This window comes from Tursiops truncatus, chromosome 3 (assembly GCF_011762595.2).
Source record: "Tursiops truncatus isolate mTurTru1 chromosome 3, mTurTru1.mat.Y, whole genome shotgun sequence".
Lineage (NCBI taxonomy): Eukaryota > Metazoa > Chordata > Mammalia > Artiodactyla > Delphinidae > Tursiops > Tursiops truncatus.
This window is the reverse complement of record NC_047036.1, coordinates 166,821,779-166,843,582: the sequence shown is the minus strand read 5'-3', so window position 1 is coordinate 166,843,582 and position 21,804 is coordinate 166,821,779. Positions and strand designations below refer to the sequence as shown.

The 21,804-nt window shown below is 55.8% G+C and overlaps 1 protein-coding gene across 8 annotated transcripts in view; it reads right to left on the bottom strand.

The window, feature by feature from the left end:
* RFX2 (regulatory factor X2) overlaps positions 1–21,804 on the bottom strand; it is a 99,248-nt gene that overhangs the window by 7,890 nt on the left and 69,554 nt on the right. For 5 of the 8 annotated variants that reach the window (XM_073803353.1, XM_073803351.1, XM_033854569.2 and 2 more), the window contains 10 exons: positions 18,569–18,643; positions 11,595–11,776; positions 9,554–9,673; positions 6,941–7,056; positions 5,962–6,080; positions 5,535–5,647; positions 5,058–5,212; positions 3,777–3,874; positions 2,707–2,856; positions 1,823–2,031 (listed from right to left, as the gene is read on the bottom strand). In XM_073803353.1, the coding sequence (XP_073659454.1) occupies positions 1,823–2,031; positions 2,707–2,856; positions 3,777–3,874; positions 5,058–5,212; positions 5,535–5,647; positions 5,962–6,080; positions 6,941–7,056; positions 9,554–9,673; positions 11,595–11,776; positions 18,569–18,643 (1,337 nt within the window). The remainder of the gene's footprint in view (positions 1–1,822; positions 2,032–2,706; positions 2,857–3,776; positions 3,875–5,057; positions 5,213–5,534; positions 5,648–5,961; positions 6,081–6,940; positions 7,057–9,553; positions 9,674–11,594; positions 11,777–18,568; positions 18,644–21,804) is intronic. The other 3 variants (XM_073803352.1, XM_033854570.2, XM_073803354.1) reach the window with 2 other exon arrangements.

The window sequence follows — 21,804 nt, the reverse complement described above, 5'->3', positions numbered from 1 at the left end:
GGCTTCTCTGAGGGTGATCGGGCCACAGGGCTCCCTGGGGAACGATGCTCCAGGCAGGGGAGGGCAGTGCAGAGGCCCTGAGGCCAGCAGGCCAGGGCAGAGCATGAGGACGGTGATGGGAACAGGGAGTGACCAGGCCAGCAGCCGGCCGAGGGGTCGGGAAACGCTCCGATAAGAGCCAGACAGTCAATAGCCTTCTGCTCGTCACTGCTCAACGCTGCTGAGGATCTGTAAATGAGCGGGCCTGGCCTCACGCCGATAGCATTTATCTGCACAGCCAGGTGGACGGCAACCTGAGCCCTGGGCCGCAGCCGGCTGGCGGGCTGTCCTGCACGGCCTGCAGGCAGAGAACAGCTGATCGCCTCCGTTGAACAGAACGCTCCACCTCCACGTGTTTATCGCTGAGTGGGACCGGAACTCCGCCGCAGGGCTTCTCTGGGTGAGCGCAGCCCACGTTTTCTGGGCCAGGCAGGGATCCCCGCTCTCGCTCGCCCAGGTGAGAGGTGCAGCGTGGGGACAGCCTTCCCGCGCGATCCTGACTACACCGCTCCCCGGCCTCCTGGGCCCCGCGTGGCCGCACGCAAGTCTGATGCTGCTCTGGTTCCTGGCCTGCGGCGTGACCCGCTGTTTTCTCCCTGGAAGCCTTTACGATCCTTTCTTATCCTAACGTGTCTGAACGTCTGAACGTCACAGTGTCTGAACGTCACAGTGAGGCTGGGAAGCTCATCCACTGGGCGGGGAACCCGGCAGCTCTCGGAAACTTGGGCCGTTCGTTATTATTTTCTTTCCCTCCGTTTTCTCTCTCTTAAAAAAAAAAATTCCTATCAGCTGGCTAGTAAACAGCCGGGATTGATCCTTTCATGTCTTTTTCCTTCTCTCTTCGTTTTCTTTCATGGGTTCTCTTTCTCACATTCTTTTTTCTTTCTCCATATGTTTTTCTCTCTCACGTTTACTTTCTGTGACGGTTAGTTTTCTGTGTCAGTGATGGGCAGTGATTCAGTCAAACATTAGTCTAGGCGTCGCCATGGTTCCCGTCCACCATCCCTCGACTTGAGGTGGAGAAGCTCAGCCTCCACACTGGGGGTGGGCCTCACCTAGTCAGCAGAGGGGCCTTGGGAGCAAAACTGAGGTTTCCCTGAGGAGGAAAGGGTCCCCACCTGTGGACGGCGGCATCTGCTCCCCCCACTTGAGCGTCCAGCCAGTCAGTCCCTGCTACAGACTTTGGACGTGCTGGCCCCGCGATCATGCCTGCCCGTCCCCTGAAATAAATCTCCTTACATTCACACACACACACACACACACACACACACACCCCTAACTCACTATAATACAGTTACATACATCGTTTTAAAACACGTCCACCTAACCCTCGCCCAGGACCACCCTGTGGGGAGCCGACGCCCGTCCCTGCCCCGTGCTTGTACTTGGCAGTGAGGGGATAAAGGCTCACGTCGCGTCCTGTTTCATCCTGCTGCTGTCCTAGCTGGCCCCTCGCACCACGATTCCCCACCTGGTTCTCATCTCCCACCTGCCGCTACCTGCGCTCCTGTTCTCTCTAGGTTCTCCCTTTACCTCACTCCGTGGGGATGCTCTAGGGGCAGAAACAAAGGCTCGTGCTTGAGCTGCCGTGTCTCTCCAGCAGGCGGGCCCGAGATGACGGTTTCTGTCTGCAGAAGCCTTTGTAACCCAGTTTTAGGCCCCAGGGGGCTCTGGGCCTGCCCCGGGAGCCCCCAGGAGTGAGGCCCACAGGCTGGTCTGCGTCTCTGGGCCCTGGCCTCCCTCCCAGGCCTGGAGCTCTCTGGGAGATCAAGGGCACACCTACCTGTAGAAGGACCATTTCAGCAGGAACTGCCGCGCAGCCTTCGGGAAGCTGGGGCTGCCTGCGTGCTGCTTCAGGACCTGGGTGACCACGTTGTCCAGCCAGCTGGCCCACTGGTCCAGGGAGCTCTGCTGCTGCAGGGTCAGCTTGAAGTCCTGCTCCAGACGCTGCACCACGCCCTCCTCGCACTGGCACACCCACGAGGCCTGCTCCTGTAGGGCGCGGGCAGGCGAGGGCCGGGTCAGGACGGAGGGACAGCGACATCTCCCGGGCGCGGCCCTAGGCCGGACACACACAAGCACAGACACCTGCTGCTCTCGACCTTTTCCAACTGCGAACTCGGCACCCGCTTCATAGGGCAGAGACGGATGGCCATCCAGAGGGAACCTGCCCGGCTTCCAAGGGCCTAAATCCAGGCTCCCTGCATCCTAGGCCCAGGCTGTACCACGTCTTCGCGTTGCGTTATTTCTAAGCGGCCAGTCCTCTGTGTGCGTGTTTCTGTTTATTCGGTGGATAAACTCAGGGCCTACACTAGACGTAAACACAGCAGCGGGACTCCCCTGACGGCGGCTGCGCTCTCCTAAGCCCAGAGGAGAGAGCCATGAACGTGGCAGTGGGAAGGCAAATTTTTAATGAAAATGGGCCAAGGTGTCGTCCCAGAGCCTGGAGGCCAGGGGGACGATCACGCAGCGGAGCCCGGGGGTCCCTGAGGACTGTGGGTGCCTCACCCCGACCCTTCTCACGCAACAGGAGCCTGGGCCGGGCCCGGGTGCGGGGCCGGCTTTGCGGTAGGCTGAGTTTGGTGGGTCTGCGCATTCTTCTAGCGGGTGGAAGCCGGGTCCGCGCACCCCGGTCCCAGGCCGCGGGGAGGCGCTCAGGAGAGTCACCTGCACGTTGGCGAAGTCCACGCGGTTGAGGTCGCTCAGCATCTGGCTGATCTGCGCCGTGTTCTGCAGCACTGCCCGGGCTGCCTGCGCCAGGTGGTTGAGCGACGTGTAGCGCCGCAGGGTCTGTGCGAAGGCGCCGACCACGCCGACCTGGGGCCCGGGAAGGTGTGAGGCTAAGTCCGTCTGCCTCTCTTCTCAGGGGCGTGGCGGCGGAGGGACCAGGGGAGAGCTGTTCTGGCAGGGGAGAGGGACCCGCCCTCCGGACAGTCTCAGAGACCCCGAAGTTGAGAATCAGTGAGGGACACGGGCGTCACCAACGCGTGGAGTGGCATCTACGGCGGACGCCACGGCACAGCACAGCGTGGCCAGGCCCTGGCTGCTAGGATCCCTCTGGCTCTCTGGGAGGGACGGTAAAAATACCGATTCCCAGGCACCACTGGATCGGACGTTGCGAGGTGTGGCCTGGAAATCTGCGCTTTTGAACAGAGACCCAGCCGGTTCCTAAGCGTCCCGACGTTTTACACTCACTGGTCTAACCAGTCAATTCCAGCTTGTGGGGAGCAGGCAGGCGGGATGCCCAGATCTGGCCCCGCCTGTCTGAGGCCGTGAGAATGCTCTCGGGAAGGGAATGGGATCGCCTCTTTTCCACAGGTAGGCCTGATGGCCATGTTTTACATTCTGATCTGTGGCCGAGACGCTAGCAGTAAGGGTGACCACAAAGAGGTTAAATCCCCCTCCTATGACGAGCAGAGCAACACTCGATCTGCTCTGAATCCACCCAAAAGTATCACAGCAAAGACATCTTCTGTCGGGCGCTCCCAGCCAGCACCTGTCCTCCACCAGCAGCAGCCCTGGGCCTTCCTGGAAGGACCACTGGCCCTCAGGACACACAGCAGCAGCCCCCTTTCTCTGGGGCCCAGCGGTCCTCCAGTTCCCTGGGGGCAGAGGGACAGGAGCCCCCTCCCTTCACAGCACAGCGGGGCCCGAGGGGGTCCCAGGCTGGAGCCTCTGCCCTCCCCCCCCACCCTGCAGCGTGGTCTGGAGGCCCAGACCCCAACCCCGACTGTTACCTTGGTCTGGATGACCTGCTGTGGGAAGTCGCTCATGGCGTTCGTCAACCAGCCTTCCAAGCTCTTGGCAAAATTGCGGATGGCCTGTGTCAGGGTACCTGGGGGACACGAGTATTAACGGTGAGAAAGGCAGTCTTGCCCATCAGAATCAGCTCACGTGTAAGAGGTGCACACATGCCGTGGAAATGACCACCCACCGAGAACAAGCAACACAGAGGAGGAGAGATGGTGAGAATTTAGGGCACTTGGTGACGGAGGTGCTGAGTAGGAAGTGGGGCCAGCGCCGTTGAGCTCTGCTCATCTACCTGTCTATGCTGGCAGTTCTCACCTGGGGTGATCCTGACCCCAGGGGACACTGGGCCATGTTTGGGGACATCATTGTTGTCACACTGGGGCGGCTCCTGGCATAGAGGGGATGGGGCCACAGTGCCCAGGATCGCCCCCCGGAGACGGACCCACCCCGATGTCATTGGGCTGAGTGGAGGGGGGAGACCCTGATACACACACGTGCATGTAAACATATTCTACCAACTTCCAAATTTATTTTGAGATGGCTTGCAATAAGAAATACATTTTTTTGAAAAAAGAAAACCACCCCTAGTGTTATAAAAGGAAATATACCCAACCTCAAACCTTAATACACAGAGACTCTAAGAGCACACTACACTGAACAGTCTCCAGGCTGGCAAGGCCAAAGGAGAACTGCAACGGTTTTGCTGCTTCCCATTTTCTGGCAAAAAAAAGCAGCAGACCAGGTCATCAAAAAGATGGAGGTTCCCCAGCGCTAACAGGCACAGATGTTAACAGGCAGCCGTTCGGGAAGAGGGAGGCTCAGCGCCCGGCCTCCTCGCCCTCACGAGGTCGGGACTCGCGTCCTGGGGGCCCGAGGGACAGCCCCTAGGTAGGGGGCCCCCTGGTGGCGGGTGTTGTCACCACCTCCGGAGGCCACAAGGGCGGGTGGGGGCAGAGGCCCTGGGCGGGTCCCCACGGCCCGCATCAGCCCCAGACGGGTGTAGCCATCAAGGGCCACCATCTCCTTTTCTCTCCCTTCCTCAGTCAAGGCCGCTGGAAGCTGGAGAAGGTCTGAAGAATCCACCCCTTCATGCTGCAGACTCACAGTGCTGGGAGGAAGCCGAGCTCAGCGTCAGATCAGCTGGGGAAGCGGGTTAGAACCCGACTCAGCCCCCGCCCCCCGAGGCTGTCCCGCGACCTCGGCTGGCCTCCACTCTGGGAGTCTCCTCTGGGGAGGTCGCGGGCAGGGGTGTGGGGAGGGGCGCTTACTGGGCACGGGCCGCAGCACGTCTGGGATGAGGATCTCCACCAGCGCCTGGTACAGGATGTGGTCGCAGGTCCTCATCCACCTGAGCACGGGGTCGCACTTGCACAAAGATACCAGCTTGTCCTTGGGGAGGACGGCGCCCTCCGGCTCCTCGTCGCTGCGGGGGACGGGGTCACGGGGGACACAGGTGAGCCGTCAGCCCGGGGCCTGCTCTCGCGGGATAAGCCGAGTGAGGCTGCAGGACCACCTGGGGCAGGCAAGCTCCCTGCCCCGTGGTCACCCCTGAGATCCTCGCCGAACAAAGGGAAATGCCATACGGGTCGCACACCAAGTCAGAGGAAAGACCACACGTGCGTGAGGGGGTCTGAGCGCTGATTCTTGAAAAGCTGGTGCATTTGTGGGTGTCAGCAGAAGATGGTCTGCAGGGCAAACCCAGGCCCCGTGAAACTGAGGCCTGTCTGGGGGCTGACGGGCAGTACCTGGTGGGTAGAGAGGCAGGGCCGTCGCCGGAGGAGGCTTTAGAATTCCAGAAGGAAAGCCACAGCTTCTCAACGTAGTGGAACTGGAGGTTCATCACGACATCTAACGTGGCCTAGGAATAAACACGGCTGGATAAACACTCCGCTGCACTCGCACCACGTGACTGCCATCAGACTGTGCCAAGCAAGCGGCCGGGATACGGGCTGCAGCGGGGCCTTTCCAAACCCAGACAGACCACGAGAGGGGATGGGAGTGAACAAAGGAAGATTCCATCCACCCCCGGCCAGAGGGAGGGGGGGCCAGTCCTGTCTGCTCCTTGTCACCGGCGGGGACACCCAGTGATGCTCTGGCGCTGGCCTCGCGCAGCTCACCGAGGCGCCCACCGGAGCCCCCAGGGCCCGGGCTCGGGGTTCGGGGGGCAGTCACCTCGCAGTGCCGCCGGTAGGCCAGCTGAAGGGCCTTGATGTCGTGCAGCGTGATATTCTCCTGCAGCAGGACACTGCCCAGGTCGGGCGCTGGGAACTCCGGAAAGACGTGGGACACATCTGTGGCGGGGTGGGGGGGAACGACGGGGCAGGTCAGCAGGGCTGGGGACACCGGCCGTACGTGTTGGTGACCCCATGCCAGCCCTGGCTCCTCTCACACCACACAACCCTTAAGCTTTGGTTTTCTCAGGTGCAGGGAGGGGACAACATCGTCAGCTCCCGGTGACGCACAAAGCACAGGGCCTGGGCCTGGCACACATCGTGCACTCCATCCCCCCAGCATTGGGGGCGCCCAGGTGGGTGACAGCGTCTCCAGAAGACCCAACAGGGGAGGGTTCAGTCGGGGCTCAAAGATACACTAAAGTACACGGAGGCCACCCACGTCTTTAGCGTATCCCGTCGCTCCGGGGCAGGGACGGTGCCAGCTGGGGAGGGACTCTCCCAGGGCTCAGCTGAAAGTACATCCAGTCCTCTTTCCGATGGGCATTTCATTTTACTTATTTTCTTTCAGTTTAGTACATTTTATATTTTAATTTTTGGGCCGAGCCACGCGGCTTGTGGGACCTTAGTTCCCCGATCAGGGATCAAACCTGTGCCTCCTTGCTGTGGAAGTGTGGAGTCCTAACCACTGGACCACCAGGGAATTCCCCTTATTTACTTATTTTTATGATGGTCACTTGAATCCATTATTTTTGGATTAATATCCATTAATTTGGGAGGAACATGCTGATTATTCTAAAGTCTCAGGGATTCCACAAAGAGGGTTTATCTAGAACTTTCTACGTAATTGAAAAGGTGATATACAAGAAAACTGTCTGAAGCATCCCTGTAGATGCTGCTGGTGCCGAAACCCAGCCCCAGCGGTGCCGAGTGGCCCCAGAGCCTTGCCAGCAGGCCCTGCGCCGGGGTGGGGGGCTCACCGATGTACTGCTGGTGGTGTTGGCTCTGGGCAGCCATGGCCTGCTCAGGTGTGCTGTGCAGGCTGCCGTGCGAGCCGCTCTCCCCAAGGCTGTCCGTCTTCTGGGCTGGCCGGTACCTGGGCAGGGAACACGTGTGCCACCGTGAGGCCCTAACAGCACTGCCCGGAAGGGGCCCAAGGAGTGGAGGACGGAGCAGGATTTGGTTTGGGGTGTGTGTGTAATTTTCTAAAACTAGTGGTCAAATAGAAAACACAAACTTTACCATTAAAATGGTACTTCTGAGTGCACAGCTCAGTGGCATTAAGCACATTCACACTGTCGGGCAACCGTCCCCACGATCATCTCCAGAACTTTCTCGTCCTCCCAAACTGAAACTCTGTCCCCATGAAACACGGACCCCCCCTTCCCCTCCCCCAGCCCCTGGCCCCCACCATCGACTTCCTGTCTCTATGGATGTGACTCCTCTAGGGACCTCACATAAGTGGGATCAGACAGTATCTGTCCTTCTGTGTCTGGCGTATTTCACTGAGCACCGCGTCCTCTGGGTTCATCCATGTTGCAGTGAGTGTCTGAATCTCCTTCCTTTTGAAGGCGCAATACCACTCCACTGTACGGATGGACCACATTTGCTTATCCACTCATCTGCTGATGGACACCCGGCTTGCCATTACATGTATATATTCTAACACTTCTCTCTTAGAAAACAAGTGAACTTCTTTACATAGAGTCCCAAACGTCTTACTATTATGTGATCTCAAAGCACGTTCTGAGACTTTTATTTCTAGCCCTGAGCTAGAAAGCAGTGGACAGCCTGTCCAGGCAGCAAACTGAGAAACGTAACAGAGAAGGGCTTCCTGGGGTGAGTTGCTTGAGCCCTGAGGGATGCGCATGCCAGGTGGGATGGGTGCGAGGGACCCAGCCTGAGCTGGGGGTGCCTTTACTTGTGGGATGTAGGGCCAGGCTCACTGGGAGGAGGGAGGACGCCGCTCAGAGGTATGTGGACCACCTGACTTTGTGGGGGTGGGTGGCTCTAAGTGTCAATGGCACAAGCCTGTGGCCCAAACCCCACAATGGAAGCTACAGAGTCCTTGTCTGTGGACGATCAGGTACAGGATGGACTCCTGGTCCCGGAGAAGGTTCCAGGCTCTCTCCTGCGACCTCCAACTCCCGTGATCGGCCATGTGGTTGGGAGTCACTGGGACCCCTTAGAGCAGCTAAAATGGGGTGTCAGCCACGCAGCTCAGCTGAGGCACGAAGGTGCCACGTGGAAGAGAGTGGGGTGTATCCCTGCCCTGGAGGAGAATGGACCCCGGAGAGGGGCCGGGGACAGAGGCGGGCAGAGGGGTGAGTGGAAGGGGCCAGGGAGCTGGTATTCGAGTGGGGCCCTGAACGGGGCGTCTCCAACTAGGGCTGCAGAGCACCATTTCTGCCCCCCGTTTTGAAATAAAGTTTGACGGCCACATGGCCACACCCATTGCTTTGTGGAGGCCTTCACGCTACACGGGCAGAGCTGAAGGGTCTCCACAGATAGTGTCTGCCTGCGAAGCTGAAGATATGTGCTCTCTGGCCCTTTACAGAAAAAGTGTGCTGAGCCCTGCCTTAAAAGATGAGTAGGTCTGTGAGGCAGAGAACATTCCAGAAAATGACCAGGCCTTTCCAGCCATCAGATCCAAAGGTCAGGAGGAAGCAGCAACTTAAGTGTATAAGCTTCTTTCTCCTGGCTTCTGGGGTTATGTTCAGTGTTCTCTCTCTTTCTTTGAAGACAGAGAGGAAAAATCAAAGATCTGTGATTCTAACTCTATGGCATTCAGGAAAAGGCAAAAACTACGGAGCCAGTAAAAAAACATCGGCGCTCGCCGGAGGTTGGCGGGGAGGAGGGACCAACAGGAGGAACAGGGAGCGTTTTTAGGGCAGTGAAACTACTCTGTACCATCCTCTAATAGTGGATACAGGTCATTGCACCTTTGTCCAAAGCTACAGAGTGGGGCTTCCCTGGTGGCGCAGTGGTTGAGAGTCCACCTGCCGATGCAGGGGACACGGGTTCGTGCCCCGGTCCGGGAGGATCCCACGTGCCGTGGAGCGGCTGGGCCCGTGAGCCATGGCCGCTGAGCCTGCGCGTCCGGAGCCTGTGCTCCGCAACGGGAGAGGCCACAACAGTGAGGGGCTCGCGGACCGCAAACAAACAAACAAACAAACAAAAACCAAAGCTACAGAGTGTACGACACAGAGAGTGAACCCTAATGTCGGCTATGGACTTCGGGTGACAAGAACGGGTCTATGTGGGTTCATCAACTGTAACAGAGGCACAACACTGGAGGCCGGGGTGTGTGGGGGGCACGTGGGAAATCTCTGCACCTTCCACTCACTTCTGTTGTGACCCTGAAACTGCCCGCGTCCTGCTGGCCTCACTCCACGCCAGGTGCAAGTGAAAGGCAGGGCTCTCCCAGGACGCCGAGATGGGGGCGAATGTGAACTGGTTTTCTCCACTCCATCCATGTTTCATCCATTTCCAGGTTGTGGTCAATGGTCGAGAAACCCCTCTCCCTCCGTTCCTGCTAGTGAAACCTCTCAGTGGGCTGGCTGATCCTTGGGCCGGCCGGGCAGCTCACCCACCTGGGCTTCTGATGCACAGGCTGCTGCCGCATGGCCATGTACTGCGTGTCCTCCTGCAGCCGGTTCAGGGGCGAGTCTGGCTTCAGACGGATCCCGTAGTAATGATACTTGGAGTTGCCCCTAGGAACCAAACATCTGGGGTCAGCTCTCTTTGCAGATGTCCTAAACCGCAAGACAGGGCTCTTTCCCCGCCCTTCTCCCTGGGCTCTCGGGGCCAGTGTTCCCTGGACCGTGTGGGAAACGTTCATGGGCTGTCCCGTGGTCAGAGAGGTTCAGGAAATTCTGTAACGACTTCCCCCTCTGGGAGACTCCCTTCTTGTTTTTTAGTATGAAAAAAGCTCTGAGAAGTCCTGCAGTAAAAAAGCCAGTTCAACTTTGTTTAACCCAGCATGGTCTAATAATAGCAATAATCATACTTATTATTATAATAAATAATAATAATAATTACTATTATTAACTCTCCCCCCTTCCAATCATCTAATAACACGTTTTACAAATGGTACAGTTTGGGAAACACTACCTTATTTTATTATGGGAGAAATGATGCTCAAAGGTTTTAAAATAATTTCTTTAAGGAAACAGGTCAGAAGGGGCTCCTCTGGAGGGAAGGACAGACACGCGGCCTTGCAAACACCCCCAGCTCACGGGCTGCCATTTTCCCTGAGCTGGCAACACGGACAAGCCGGGGAGCCTGGGTCCTTCCCAGGTGAGGTGCAAGCTGAACTGGTGCTCGGAGGGAGAAAGCGGGGAGGATGGGCCCCAATTCTGAGGCCAGCATCTGGGACCCTCTGAAGGTGGAGGCCCCAAGAGCCATCTGGAAAGGCCCCAGGGCAGCAGTGGCCGTGTCCCCAGAGGTCATGGACTCCTCCTCCCTGCCCCCCTCTGGCTGCCCACGTTTTGTAAGGATGTCCTCCGTCAGGGATCCCAAGGTGGCAGAGAACTCTCCTGGCCCCGTCCTTTAAGACACCCAGCATGCCCGCTTCTGGGAGGGGGTGAGTGAACGCCGAGACCCACGTGTGTGCGCCTTCACCCAGGGCACGTGGCGAACCCAGCCGGCCACAGGTCAAAGCCATGCAAGATGATCTCATGTGTGGGCCAAGCCCCCCGCTTTGAACAGAGCGAGGCCGTCTTTTCCTAGTGGGAGGAGCCAAACGCTACTGCCGGGGTCGGGGGTGGAGGGAGAAAGATTCCTGCCCGTGAGGGTCCCTGGCCGCTGTCTGCCAAGAGCAGCCCAGAGTGGATCGGTCCAGGCACAGCAAAAAGCATCAAGACATGGTAAATCCAACTCGACTAGACAGTCCAGAGGCTGCTATTTAAAAAGCCTGCTATGGCCAGGACACGGAAGGAACCTAAGTGTCCATCGACAGATGAATGGATAAAGAAGATGTGGCACATATATACAATGGAACATCACTCAGCCATAAAAAGAAACGAAACTGAACTATTTGTAGTGAGGTGGATGGACCTAGAGGCTGTCATACAGAGTGTAGTAAGTCAGAAACAGAAAAACAAATACCGTATGCCATATATATATATATATATATATATATATATATATATATGGAACACATATATATGGAATCTAAAAACAAAGGTCATGAAGAACCTAGGGGCAGGACAGGAATAAAGATGCAGACGTAGAGAATGGACTTGAGGACACAGGAAGGGGGAAGGATAAGCTGGGACGAAGTGAGAGAGTGGCATGGACATATACACACCACCAAATGTAAAATAGATAGCTAGTGGGAAGCAGCCGCATAGCATAAGGAGATCAGCTCGGTGCTTTGTGACCACCTAGAGGGGTGGGATAGGGAGGGTGGGAGGGAGGGAGATGCAAGAGGGAGGAGATATGGGGATATATGTATAGCTGATTCACTTTGTTATAAAGCAGAAACTAACACACCATTGTAAAGCAATTATACTCCAATAAAGATGTTAAACAATAAATAAATAAATAAAATAAAAAGCCTGCTATGGAAAATAAGGGAAGAGGAGGGTGGGGGGCGGGTGCAAGGGCTGCCAGACACCCTCACCGACCCACCTGGTACCCAGCCGCCGCGTCCTCAAGCCCATGAACACGGAGCGGATCAGCTTCCCAAAGGAGGCCGCGTTCACGGGGTCCAGCTTGTGTTCCTGGCAGTGGCGAAGGTAGTGGTTGTAGAGCGAACTTCTGGGGAGACTCACGCCTTCTGCGGTTTCGTAATTATCCAAGAGCCACTGGAGCTGGATGGACAAGACAGGCCGGATGCTGACGTGGACGCACCGACAGCATCACACGCCTTCTGTCCTCCGACACGACGGGGAAACTCACCTCTACTCTCACCGATTCAGGTTCAATTTGGGGCACGTTCAATTACTTAATAGCTTCTTTTCACTTGCTTGTTTATTCCTTCGATTTCTAGCCAAGCTTTCAGGTTCCTTGACTTAATTTACAAAAACCTGCCCGTGATGGAGACTGAAACCCCCACAGGCCTCGCACACCAAATGCTTCCTAAACCTACGGGGATGGAGATGATCTGAGCACACGGGAAAGGAAGACGAAGAAAAACCCCACGGCCCATCCGCATGGCGCCCCGCGTTAAGGTAATACCACCGCAGTCCCTGTACTCAGGACCGAGAAGAAAACAAGCGGGAAACTGAATAAGAGACTGAAAGGCTCGTGTGCCAGGTTTTGTGCTCAGGCCAACGGCAGGGAAGAGGATCCAAGGCCGAAGTCGAGGCCCCCAGAGGTCAGCACTGACTCAGAACTGTCCACACAGAGAGCTCAGTTCCCACACCAAGGGAGGCTGAACCCCCCCACCCACTTTGCACCCACTGCAGAGCGCCCCAAAGGCTGCGGTTTGATCCTGGCTTCGAGACTGTTCCCCAACGGAGGGAGGTCTGGATTTGGAAGAGTGAGCCCGGGAACGAGGCCAGAGGCAGGATCCCACATCAGGATCGGGATGGGGCTCCCTGCTGCCGGGGCCCCTGTCCTCTGTGCTCCCACACGCTCTGTCCTTCTCCCTGGGAGATCACCGCCCCACCCCCCTACCCCCAGCCCCCTCTGGTGCTCGGCCCTGCAAGCCAGGTCGTGGCCCCGCCCAGACTTATAAGCCCGCAGGCTGCGAAGTCTGCTGGCGTCACACTTTTAGACACGTTTCGGAATGGTTTTAACATGCAAAGAGGTAGAGAGAACAGACTCCTGAACTCCTGCTTCAACAATCACCACCTCAGGGCCCATTTTACTTCCTCTAAGCCCCACACACTGCCTCTGCCACTTTATCTCAGTTTGAACTCATTTTTAGTGGAGTATAGTTGCTTTACAATGTTTTTGTTTGTTTGTTCATTTGGGGCCACGCCTCGCAGCATACAGAACTTCCCCGACCAGGGATCAAACCCGTGTCTCCTGCAGCGGCAGTGCGGAGCCTTAACCACTGGACCGCCAGGGAGGCCCCCTCCTGCCATTTTAAAGTGAACCTGACGTGCCTTCGTTTCCTCCCTGGGGACTCCCGGCTCTAACGTGGACCCAAGTGAGAGGCTGGTGGTGGGGTCAGCTGGTGGCAGGGATGCTAGAATAAGGAGAGTTTCAGAGGCAGAGGGTGGGCCTGGGCTGGATGTGCAGGATGAAGGTGGGGAAACGGTCAAAGGTCCAGGTGAAGGGGCCCTGGGGGACTGACAGAGCAGAGGGTCCTATAACACAGCGCTCCCCAACCTTTTTGGCACCAGGGGCCGATTTCGGAAGACAATTCCTCCATAGATCGTGGCGGGGGGGAGGGTTCAGGCGGGATGGTGGGGAGTGCTGGGCAGCAGCAGGTGTAGCTTCACTCGCTCCCCTGCTGCTCACTTCCTGCTGTGCGCCCCGTTCTTAACAGGCCGTGGACCGGTGACCCCTGCTCTAACGGAAAGACAGACCTCTGGCCTCCAGAAGGGCTGGGTAATGGGTTCTGCTTTGGGGAGGTGGGGGAGGAGTGCTGGGCTGGCATTCAGGGTGGAGGTCGGGACCAGATGTGTCAATGCGACACCAAGGAGCCCAGAGCGGGCCTGTGCGGGTGGGGCCGAGGAGGTGTGTGTGAGGCGTAGCCTCGAGGCCTGGGGTCAGGTGCTGCCCCGGGGACAGCCTGCAGCGGGCCCTCCCCAGACGCCCTGCAGATGAGGTATCTGCCAACTACCTCCTCACTGAGGGACCAGCCCAGCTGCCGATCCGAGTAGCAGGTTGGAACCAGGGGTCGCCGGCCCTCCCGTCACCACGAAGCCTGCCTCCTGCAGCCCTGGGTGCACGGGAACAGCTGTCCACTCATCTGTCCGTGTGCTGTGGGATGTCGTGTGCCGGCTGCGCCCGTGACCCCGCAGGGGGATCCCACCCCCACCAGTGGGTGAAGGGGGGGGCAGTTACTACGGGGATGCGGGGAGGAGGAGGCAGCAGCCAGAGGCTGAGGGAAACAGGAAAGGGTTCTTCAGTTCCCCCTTTGGGAAAGAACATCACGGTTTCTACTTTCCATCAAGTCACCTAGATATATAATTTTCAAACTTTCCTTAAATGTGCTTTTTCTACACAAAGGTGGCAGAGCACCCCCCCTTCTCTCTCCAAGGCTTTGCTCCGGCCCACGGCTCCCACCCTTAGGGGCCGTCTCCTTGGCGCCCCTTGTTCTGACCCCTCCTTCTGTCTTTGATGCTATGAACAAACTGTGAACTTAAATGGTTTAATCACTGCGCACGGCCTGCCCCAGGAGGCACCCTCCTCCCCACCCCGAGGCACCCCCGCACACACCCCGCCCCCCGCTGCCTTGACTCTGGGGCTAAGGGACTGACATCACCGCGAGTTGGGAAGGAGGGCATGGGTGGCACAGTGGAGCTGCTCCTTTCTTGCGGGTACGCCCCCGGCCTGCTTTGCGCTCACAGCGGGGGGGGGGGGCTGTCCCACCAGCTACAAGCCTTCCCACAGCAGCCTCACCAGCCACAGGGGGGAACTGGGTTCTGTCTGTCGCCCCGCTGTCTAGTTGCAGTTGGCTCAGGATCCAGGATCCAGGTGAGGAAGGGCTGGTATTTGCTGGTCCCTGAGCCCCAAGGTTTTCCAGAGCACTGCTCGCCGACACAAGCATTCATTTTCTATCGCTTGTCTCCCTGCTGAAACGGGAGCTCCAGGAAGCAGAGACAGAACCGGGTCTGCCCACGTTTGCACCCCGTGAAGATGCCTCAAGAACCGCTGATGGAGAGGAGGAGGGGTCCCGCAGAGCGGAGGGGACCCCAGCATGAGGAGGGCCGACAGCCTCTGGATGTGCAAGCAGGAGGCTCTTCCTGTCTCTGCCACCCTGGCTGGGGAGCATAGGTCGCTTCTAGGGGAGTCCTCTGTGGGAGGGAGAAGCCGGGACCAGGGGCCCAAATGTCTCAGGGTCTGAGCGCCCGGGGGTTCCTCAGGAGGCTCCTCAGGTCGCGAGGTGGAGGCCTGGGAGGGGCCCCGGACCAGGTCCTGAGAGATGGAGGCTGAGACTCCGCCTGGCACCTGACATGACTGGCCCAACGTGAGAAGGAAGGTTTGGGAAATAAGATGATGGCTTCTGCTCCTGACCACCTGCGCCAAATCCCAAGAATTACACGGAAAGCACACTTCCTTGCGGGTGACTACGTGGACACCGACACCAAGGATGTGTGGTTAACTCCCTCCTGAGTAGAGGTAAGCACAGAGCGAACAGATGCCACCAGCAGCCTCCGAAGCAATAATGGGTTCACTTCCACCCTCTCCGGCGACGAGAGGTGACCCGGAAGGGAGGCTGACGGGAGCTGGAGGGCGGTCTACGGGCTCCGTGAAGGCAGAGCCTCCCCTGTAGGCTGAGCGAGCGCCGGCGGGGTCTGCGCTCACGCACTCCTGACGCCGCTACCTGGTGTCATCCCGACCGGCTGAGCATCGCACCAGTGACACTAGGTGAACGGCAGGCCCATCTCCCCACCACACAGCCCCGCCTCGCCCGCGGCAGACTGACCGGGTGTGACGGTAGGGAGGCTGTGGCCATGGTGGGTGGGGGGGGGAGAAGTGGTCTGATTCCGGATGGTTCTGAAGGCCAAGGGGCATTGGATGCGGGCTGTGGGCGGAGGAGGGGGCACAAGGATGAGCCTCCAGCAGGACGGCGCTGCCCTGGATGAGCCAGGAAGGTGGCGGGAGGTGCAGGGTCTGCTGTGGGGTGGGGGCGGGGGGCGGTCAGGGCTTGGCCCGCGACACACGTGCGCAGCTGCGCCTCCAGGTGGGCGGGCGCCCTTGGAGGCTCAAGGGTGGAGCTGACGGTAGAGGCCCAGCCTCGACGCCCACTGGGAAAGAGCCTTTCCCTCCAGGAGACCAGGCGGGGTCGTCGAGGTGGTGAGGGGGCCGGGGAAACTCCAAAAAACAGCAGTCCAAGCGCGACCACTGCCGGAGGCCTTCGCCGCCATAATCTGGAGCAACTCCTAGGCAGAGCACCCAGCCCATGAAGCTGCCACAGCCCATCGCCAGCCCAGACTGCAGGGCACGGCGCTGTCACTACACCACCACCCGAAGGCTAAATCACCTTTGACAATTTATGTTTCTTGATTTAAAAAAAAAAAAAAAAAGGTCATACAATCTGAATACGATCCACCTAAAAGCAGGTCCTTCTCCCAGGGGCTGGAAATAGTAGTTTATGTACAGTGAGCAGCGGCCACCTCTGCAGGGACCCATGATGGGGGTCCCTGAGTCAGCAGGGGCTGGGGGCCTCTCCCGATAGACCCGGGGACAGCAGAGGGGCAGGCCTGGCTGGCGTGGCTGCACCCACACGCCACAGTGACACCCTGGTGAGGGACGGCATCTCCATTCCCAGCTCAACTTCCTCTGCCTCCTTCCTCCAAAACAGTCATCCCTCGTTTCCTGCCACCAAATCATGCGTTCCCCTGTTTTAAAGATGGCTCGGGGCCCACCTCTTCCCTCAGGGGCTCCCACACCAAGGCTGGAAGGTCCTTTCAACCCTCAGACACCCTGGTCCGAGTCCCGAGGGCAGCCTGGGGAGCTGGGGTGACCCTGATGTTGGGTTGGGTCTGGAAGGCACAGCCCAGCCTTCCTGGGCTCTGGGCATCTCGCCATCCGGCACCAGGCTCTCCTGCCCGGGCGCGGGGACTGCAGCCGGTGGTGCCCAGGGACAACTGTCTCAGGTGAGCGCGGCCAACTAGGACCACGAAGGGCTCTGCAGGACACAAGGCCGTCTGTCGCCAGGACACACCCTAGCTCTCTCCCCGCCCTCCCTGCCCAGACAAGCTCCTGGCCGGCTGACCGCAGCACGTGGGGCCGACTCTTTACCGAGATCTTCTTTCTATCCCCTTTGAGTCGCCAAGCCTCAGATCCTACTTCTTACGGCTCCCAATGGGAGAAAACGACTTAACAAATCGCCAGAAGGAAAACGGACACAGGGAGGATCTTCCTGCTCAGAAACTAAACTCAGGAACGGAAGCTGGTTTTGGAGGAGCAGCCAAGGCAAGCCCGCCTCCCGGAGGAAAAGCGTTAGAAAGCCAGAGGCACCCCTGCAGCCAGAGACTGAGGCTCATGCGCTTCACATAGACATTTTAAACTTCCCGCGGATACGCCGCCGGCCTGGGGTCCGCACCCATCCTGCCTTCCTCATGGCTCTCTGGGGCTGCCCTAGCGCCTGGCCTCGCAGGCTATGCCGTGGCCACGTCTGCTCGAGATCTGAAGAACTCTGGTCCCCGAGCAGAGAATGCTGTCTTGCAGACTTCCTACACGCTCCGCTCTAAGGCTGCAGCTTCCCTTCTCCAGACCTTCCCACCAGGTGACATCATCCGGCAGTGATGGACAACAGGGTGGCCATGACCCACCTAGCCTGGGGCCTGATGGACTTTTGTTTTTCCTTCGAGACAGCCGGGATGAGGCTGCTCTTCCTCCAGTGACCAGCCCTCTGAGGCTCCACCAATGGGCTGGAGGTGCTGGCCACGCCTGTGCCCCCCGACAAACCCAGAACCTCCTGGATCTTTCCCTAGCGGGCTTTCTGGCCCCGCACCCTGAATCACTCACTTTGAATGTCGGCCAGCATGAAAGTCTTGCTGGGGTCACAGCTGGGATCGGGTCCAACTAAAGGGGACTTCTTTTCTTTGATGTTTTAATTCTCAAAAGGATGCCAGTCCCAACCCAAGTGCTTGAGAAAAGCTGCCAGAAGTGCGCTCTGAACTCCTGCGGCCTGTCCTACCTCCAAACTGCCGAACGAAGTTCCAGTCAAGTTAAAGCCGAACTGAGGGCGTTTGGAGAAGTAAGGGGAAAAGGGAGGAGTGGGGGGGGCAACAGGAGCTTTCCCTCCTCAACGGTCCCCAGAAGCCGAGTCCCTGCACTGTCATCGCTGCCAGCCCCGTCCTGCCACTCAAAGCCACCCAGAGGCAAAGACCTTTGCGCCCTCCTGGCCTTGGGGCCTACGATCACGTGGTGTCCCCAGCAGAGAAAGGTCTTATGCAGCTAAAATCAATAGGAATTAGTTGCTTTGCCCTTTTGTCAAATTACCAATCTTTTTTTATTTTCAAAAAGCTGATCACAGGAGAATTAGCTAAGAACGCTTATGGCACCCCCAATCCGGCGTCATCTTTTGGTTGTGGCTTGTCTGAGTACGAATTTATTTACAACGCTTACCCTCTGCCAGGCATGGTGGGGAGGACGTTACATACACTAAGCAGTTTAATCCCTGTTCCCCCCAAGGAGGGAGGCGCTGTCACCCCACTTTCACAAAGGAAGAGCCTGCCTTAATTTCCCTTCGCTGTGGAAGGACGTTTTTGCTGAGTGTAGAAGTCTAGATGGGTTCCCCCCCTGCACCTTTTCGGCACTTTAAAGGTGTCAACTCACTGCTTTTTTTTTTTTTCGGCCGTACCGCGCGGCTTGCGGGATCTCCGTTCCCTGAACCAGGGACTGAACCAGGGTCATGGCACTGAAAGCCTGGAATCCTAACCGTTGGGCCACCGGGGAACTCCCTGTTTGTTTTTAAAATGCCTATGAAGGTGACAAGCAGAGCAGGGCAGACCAGCAGGTTGACACACACTTACATGACTGTTGAGTAAACCGCTTTTGTGTGATGTGATCCCTTCGCTTTTTTGGAGGTTTTCAATCGCCATTTCAAGCTAAAGAAAATGTGCGCAGAAACAAAACAAAACAAAATGGAAAAAAAAAAAACAAAAACGAAATCAGATGGTTAGCATTAGCCAAGATTGGTTTGTATTAATATCCAAATAAAGATCCGAGCGCCTACGAGATAGAGAGCAGGCTGGACGCAGGCGGGGCGTGGGGGGTGGGCGGGGGCAATGGGTTAGGTCGGGGGCTGAAGCCTCAGCAGGAGCGTTGCTTCATCACGTGCAGAGGAGCCCAGGAGCCCGTCAGACACCAGCAGCAGATGGGGTCCTACTGTCTACACTGGCAGCTGAGTTTTAACACGTCTGCATGTGCACATGCACAACGGGAATGCTTAGTCACTGCGTAAGTTCAAGTGTAAGCAAAGCCAGCATGATAACCGCCTGCTGCTCCCCAAATCCATCGTCTGCACTGGGAGAATCAGAGGACCACAGACCCGGGGACAGGTGATGGCACTGGCTTCCCGGCCAGCCTGCCCTGTTGCAAAGCCAGGGTCTCCCAGCTGGAGGGCTTTGGGAAAATACCAGTAGGCCACGACCCCAGCCCTGCCATTGGGAGGCGCAGGACCCTGGGGCCACGGAGATGAGACAGCTCACAGAGGGGTCCTCCTGGGGGAGGGCCTCCGAGATGGGTCCTCAGACCTCGCGGAAGCGAGGGCTGAGGGGCCATGGCAGGTCTATGCAAAGGAAGAGACACCCGGCCGAGTGTGGCAACCACCACATCTGAGCCCGACTTGTACATGAAAAATGCAAACATAAGCTCTGCTGGAGGCAGTGACCCTTAAACATCCAGGGGAGGCAAAGACCACAGAGACGATTCTGTAAAAAGCAGGCCCAACACTTTCAGAAAGTGCAGCTGGACCACTTCCCCAGAGCTGAGTTCAGGAACGAGGGGTTTCTGCTTCGCCCCCCACCTCTTCTGACCACTGTTGAGAACATCTACTCTTGCCACTGCTATTCAACACTGTACTGGAAATTCTAGCCAGGGTCATTAGGCCACAGAAGAAAATAAAAGGCATCCACAGAGGGAAGGAAGAAGCAAAACTACCTCTATTTGCAGATAGCATGATCTTAAATATGGAAAGGATCTTCCCAAAAACTATCAGCACCAGGGTTGCAAGATACAAGATCAATATACAAAAGTCAATTATATTTCTAAATAATGAACGATATGAAAATGAAATGCAAAAAACAATCCCATTTGCAATAATATCAGAGAGAATAAAATACCTAGGAATAAATTTAACCAAGGAGGTGAAATACTTGTACACTGAAAAAACTATGAAACACTGTTGAGAGAAATTAAAGACGACCCAAACAAACAGAAAGACGTCCTATGTTCATGGATTGGAAGACTTACTATTAAGATGGTACTACTGTCCTAATTGATCTGTAGACTCAATGCAGTCTCTATCAAAATTCTCTACAAAGCTTCCAGCTGCCTTTTCAAATGGACAAGTTGATCTTAAAATTCATATGGCATTGCAAGGGACCCCAAATAACCAAAACAATCTCGAAAAAGAAGTACCAGGTCGAAGACTCACAAGTTCCCATTTCAAAACTGATTATAAAGTTACAGGAACCACAACAGTGCAGTACTGGGATAGGACAGACATACAGATCAATGGGATAGAATTGAGAGTCCAGAAATAAACCCATACATCTAGGGCCAACTGACTTTCAATAAGGGTGTTTAGACCAGTTAATGGAGGAAGAATACACTCTTCAACAAACGGTGCTGGGATAAATAGATAGTCACGTGCAAAAGAATGAAGCAGGACCCTTACCTCACAGCATATACAAAAATCCACTCCAAAGGGATCAAAGAACTACATGCAAGAGGTAATCACATAAAATAAGGTTATCTCCATGACCTTGGATTTGGGAATAGAATCTTAGATATGACACCAAAAGCACAAACAAAAAATAAAAGATAAAAACTTTTAAAAAAGATATATTGGACTTCATCAAAATTAAAAACTTCTGTATGTCAAAGGACACTATAAAGAGAGTGAAGAGACAACCCACGGAATGGGAGAACATATTTGCAAATCATGGATCTAATAAGGGTCTTATATCCAGAATATTATAAAGAACTATGGAGACTCAACAACAAAATGATAAAATGACACAATTAAAAAATGAGCAATGAACACCACATTGTTAATCACCTATGCTCCAATATAAAATAAAAAGTTTTAAAAAATGGGCAAAGGCCTGGAATAGGCATGTCTCCAATAAGCACATAAAAAGATGCTCCACATCATTAGTCATTAGGGAGATACAAACTAAAGCCACAGTGAGGTACCACTTCACACCCACTAGGTTGGCTATTAAGAGAGAAAAGAAAAGTAACAAGCGTCAGTGAGGATGTGGAGAAACTCGAACCCTCCTCAGTTGCTGGTGGGACTGAAAAATGGTTCAGCTACCGTGGCAAACAGCTGTTAAAATATAAACTCAGTTAAACCACATGACCCAGCAATTTCACTCTACCCAAGATAATTGAAAACAGGTGTTCAAACAAAAACTTGCTCGTAGCAGCCTGATTCATAACGGCAAAAAAAGCAGAAAAATACAAATGTCAGTCACTGATGAATGGATAAACAAGATATGGTCCATACGTACAACTGAATATTATTCATCTCTAAAAAGGAATGAAGTTTTGACATATGTTACAATGTGGATGAACCTTGAAAACACGATGCTCAGTGAGAGAAGCCAATCACAAAAGGCCACGTGTTGAGTGATTCCATTTGTATGAAACGTCCAAAAACAGGCAAATCCAGAGACAGAGAGCAGATTAGTTGCCCCGGGGCTGAAGGAGGAGGGAATGGGAGGTGACTACTAACTGGTACAGGGTTCCTTTGGGGGTGATGAGAATGTTCTGGAACTCGACAGGGTAATGGTTACAGAACATTGTGAATGTACCAAATGCCACTGAATTACATGATTAAAATGGTGCGTTTTATGTTATGTGAATTTTACCTCAATAAAAACTATACAACTAATTAAAAAGAACTTTAGTCTTTCTTGCAATTTGAATGGATCTTTCACCCACATGCACGGTTTTGTAACAACATGCACTGGTCACTTGGAAAATATTGGTTCACTGAGTTTGCAGATCTTCCAAATGTTGATACATTTCATCACACGGT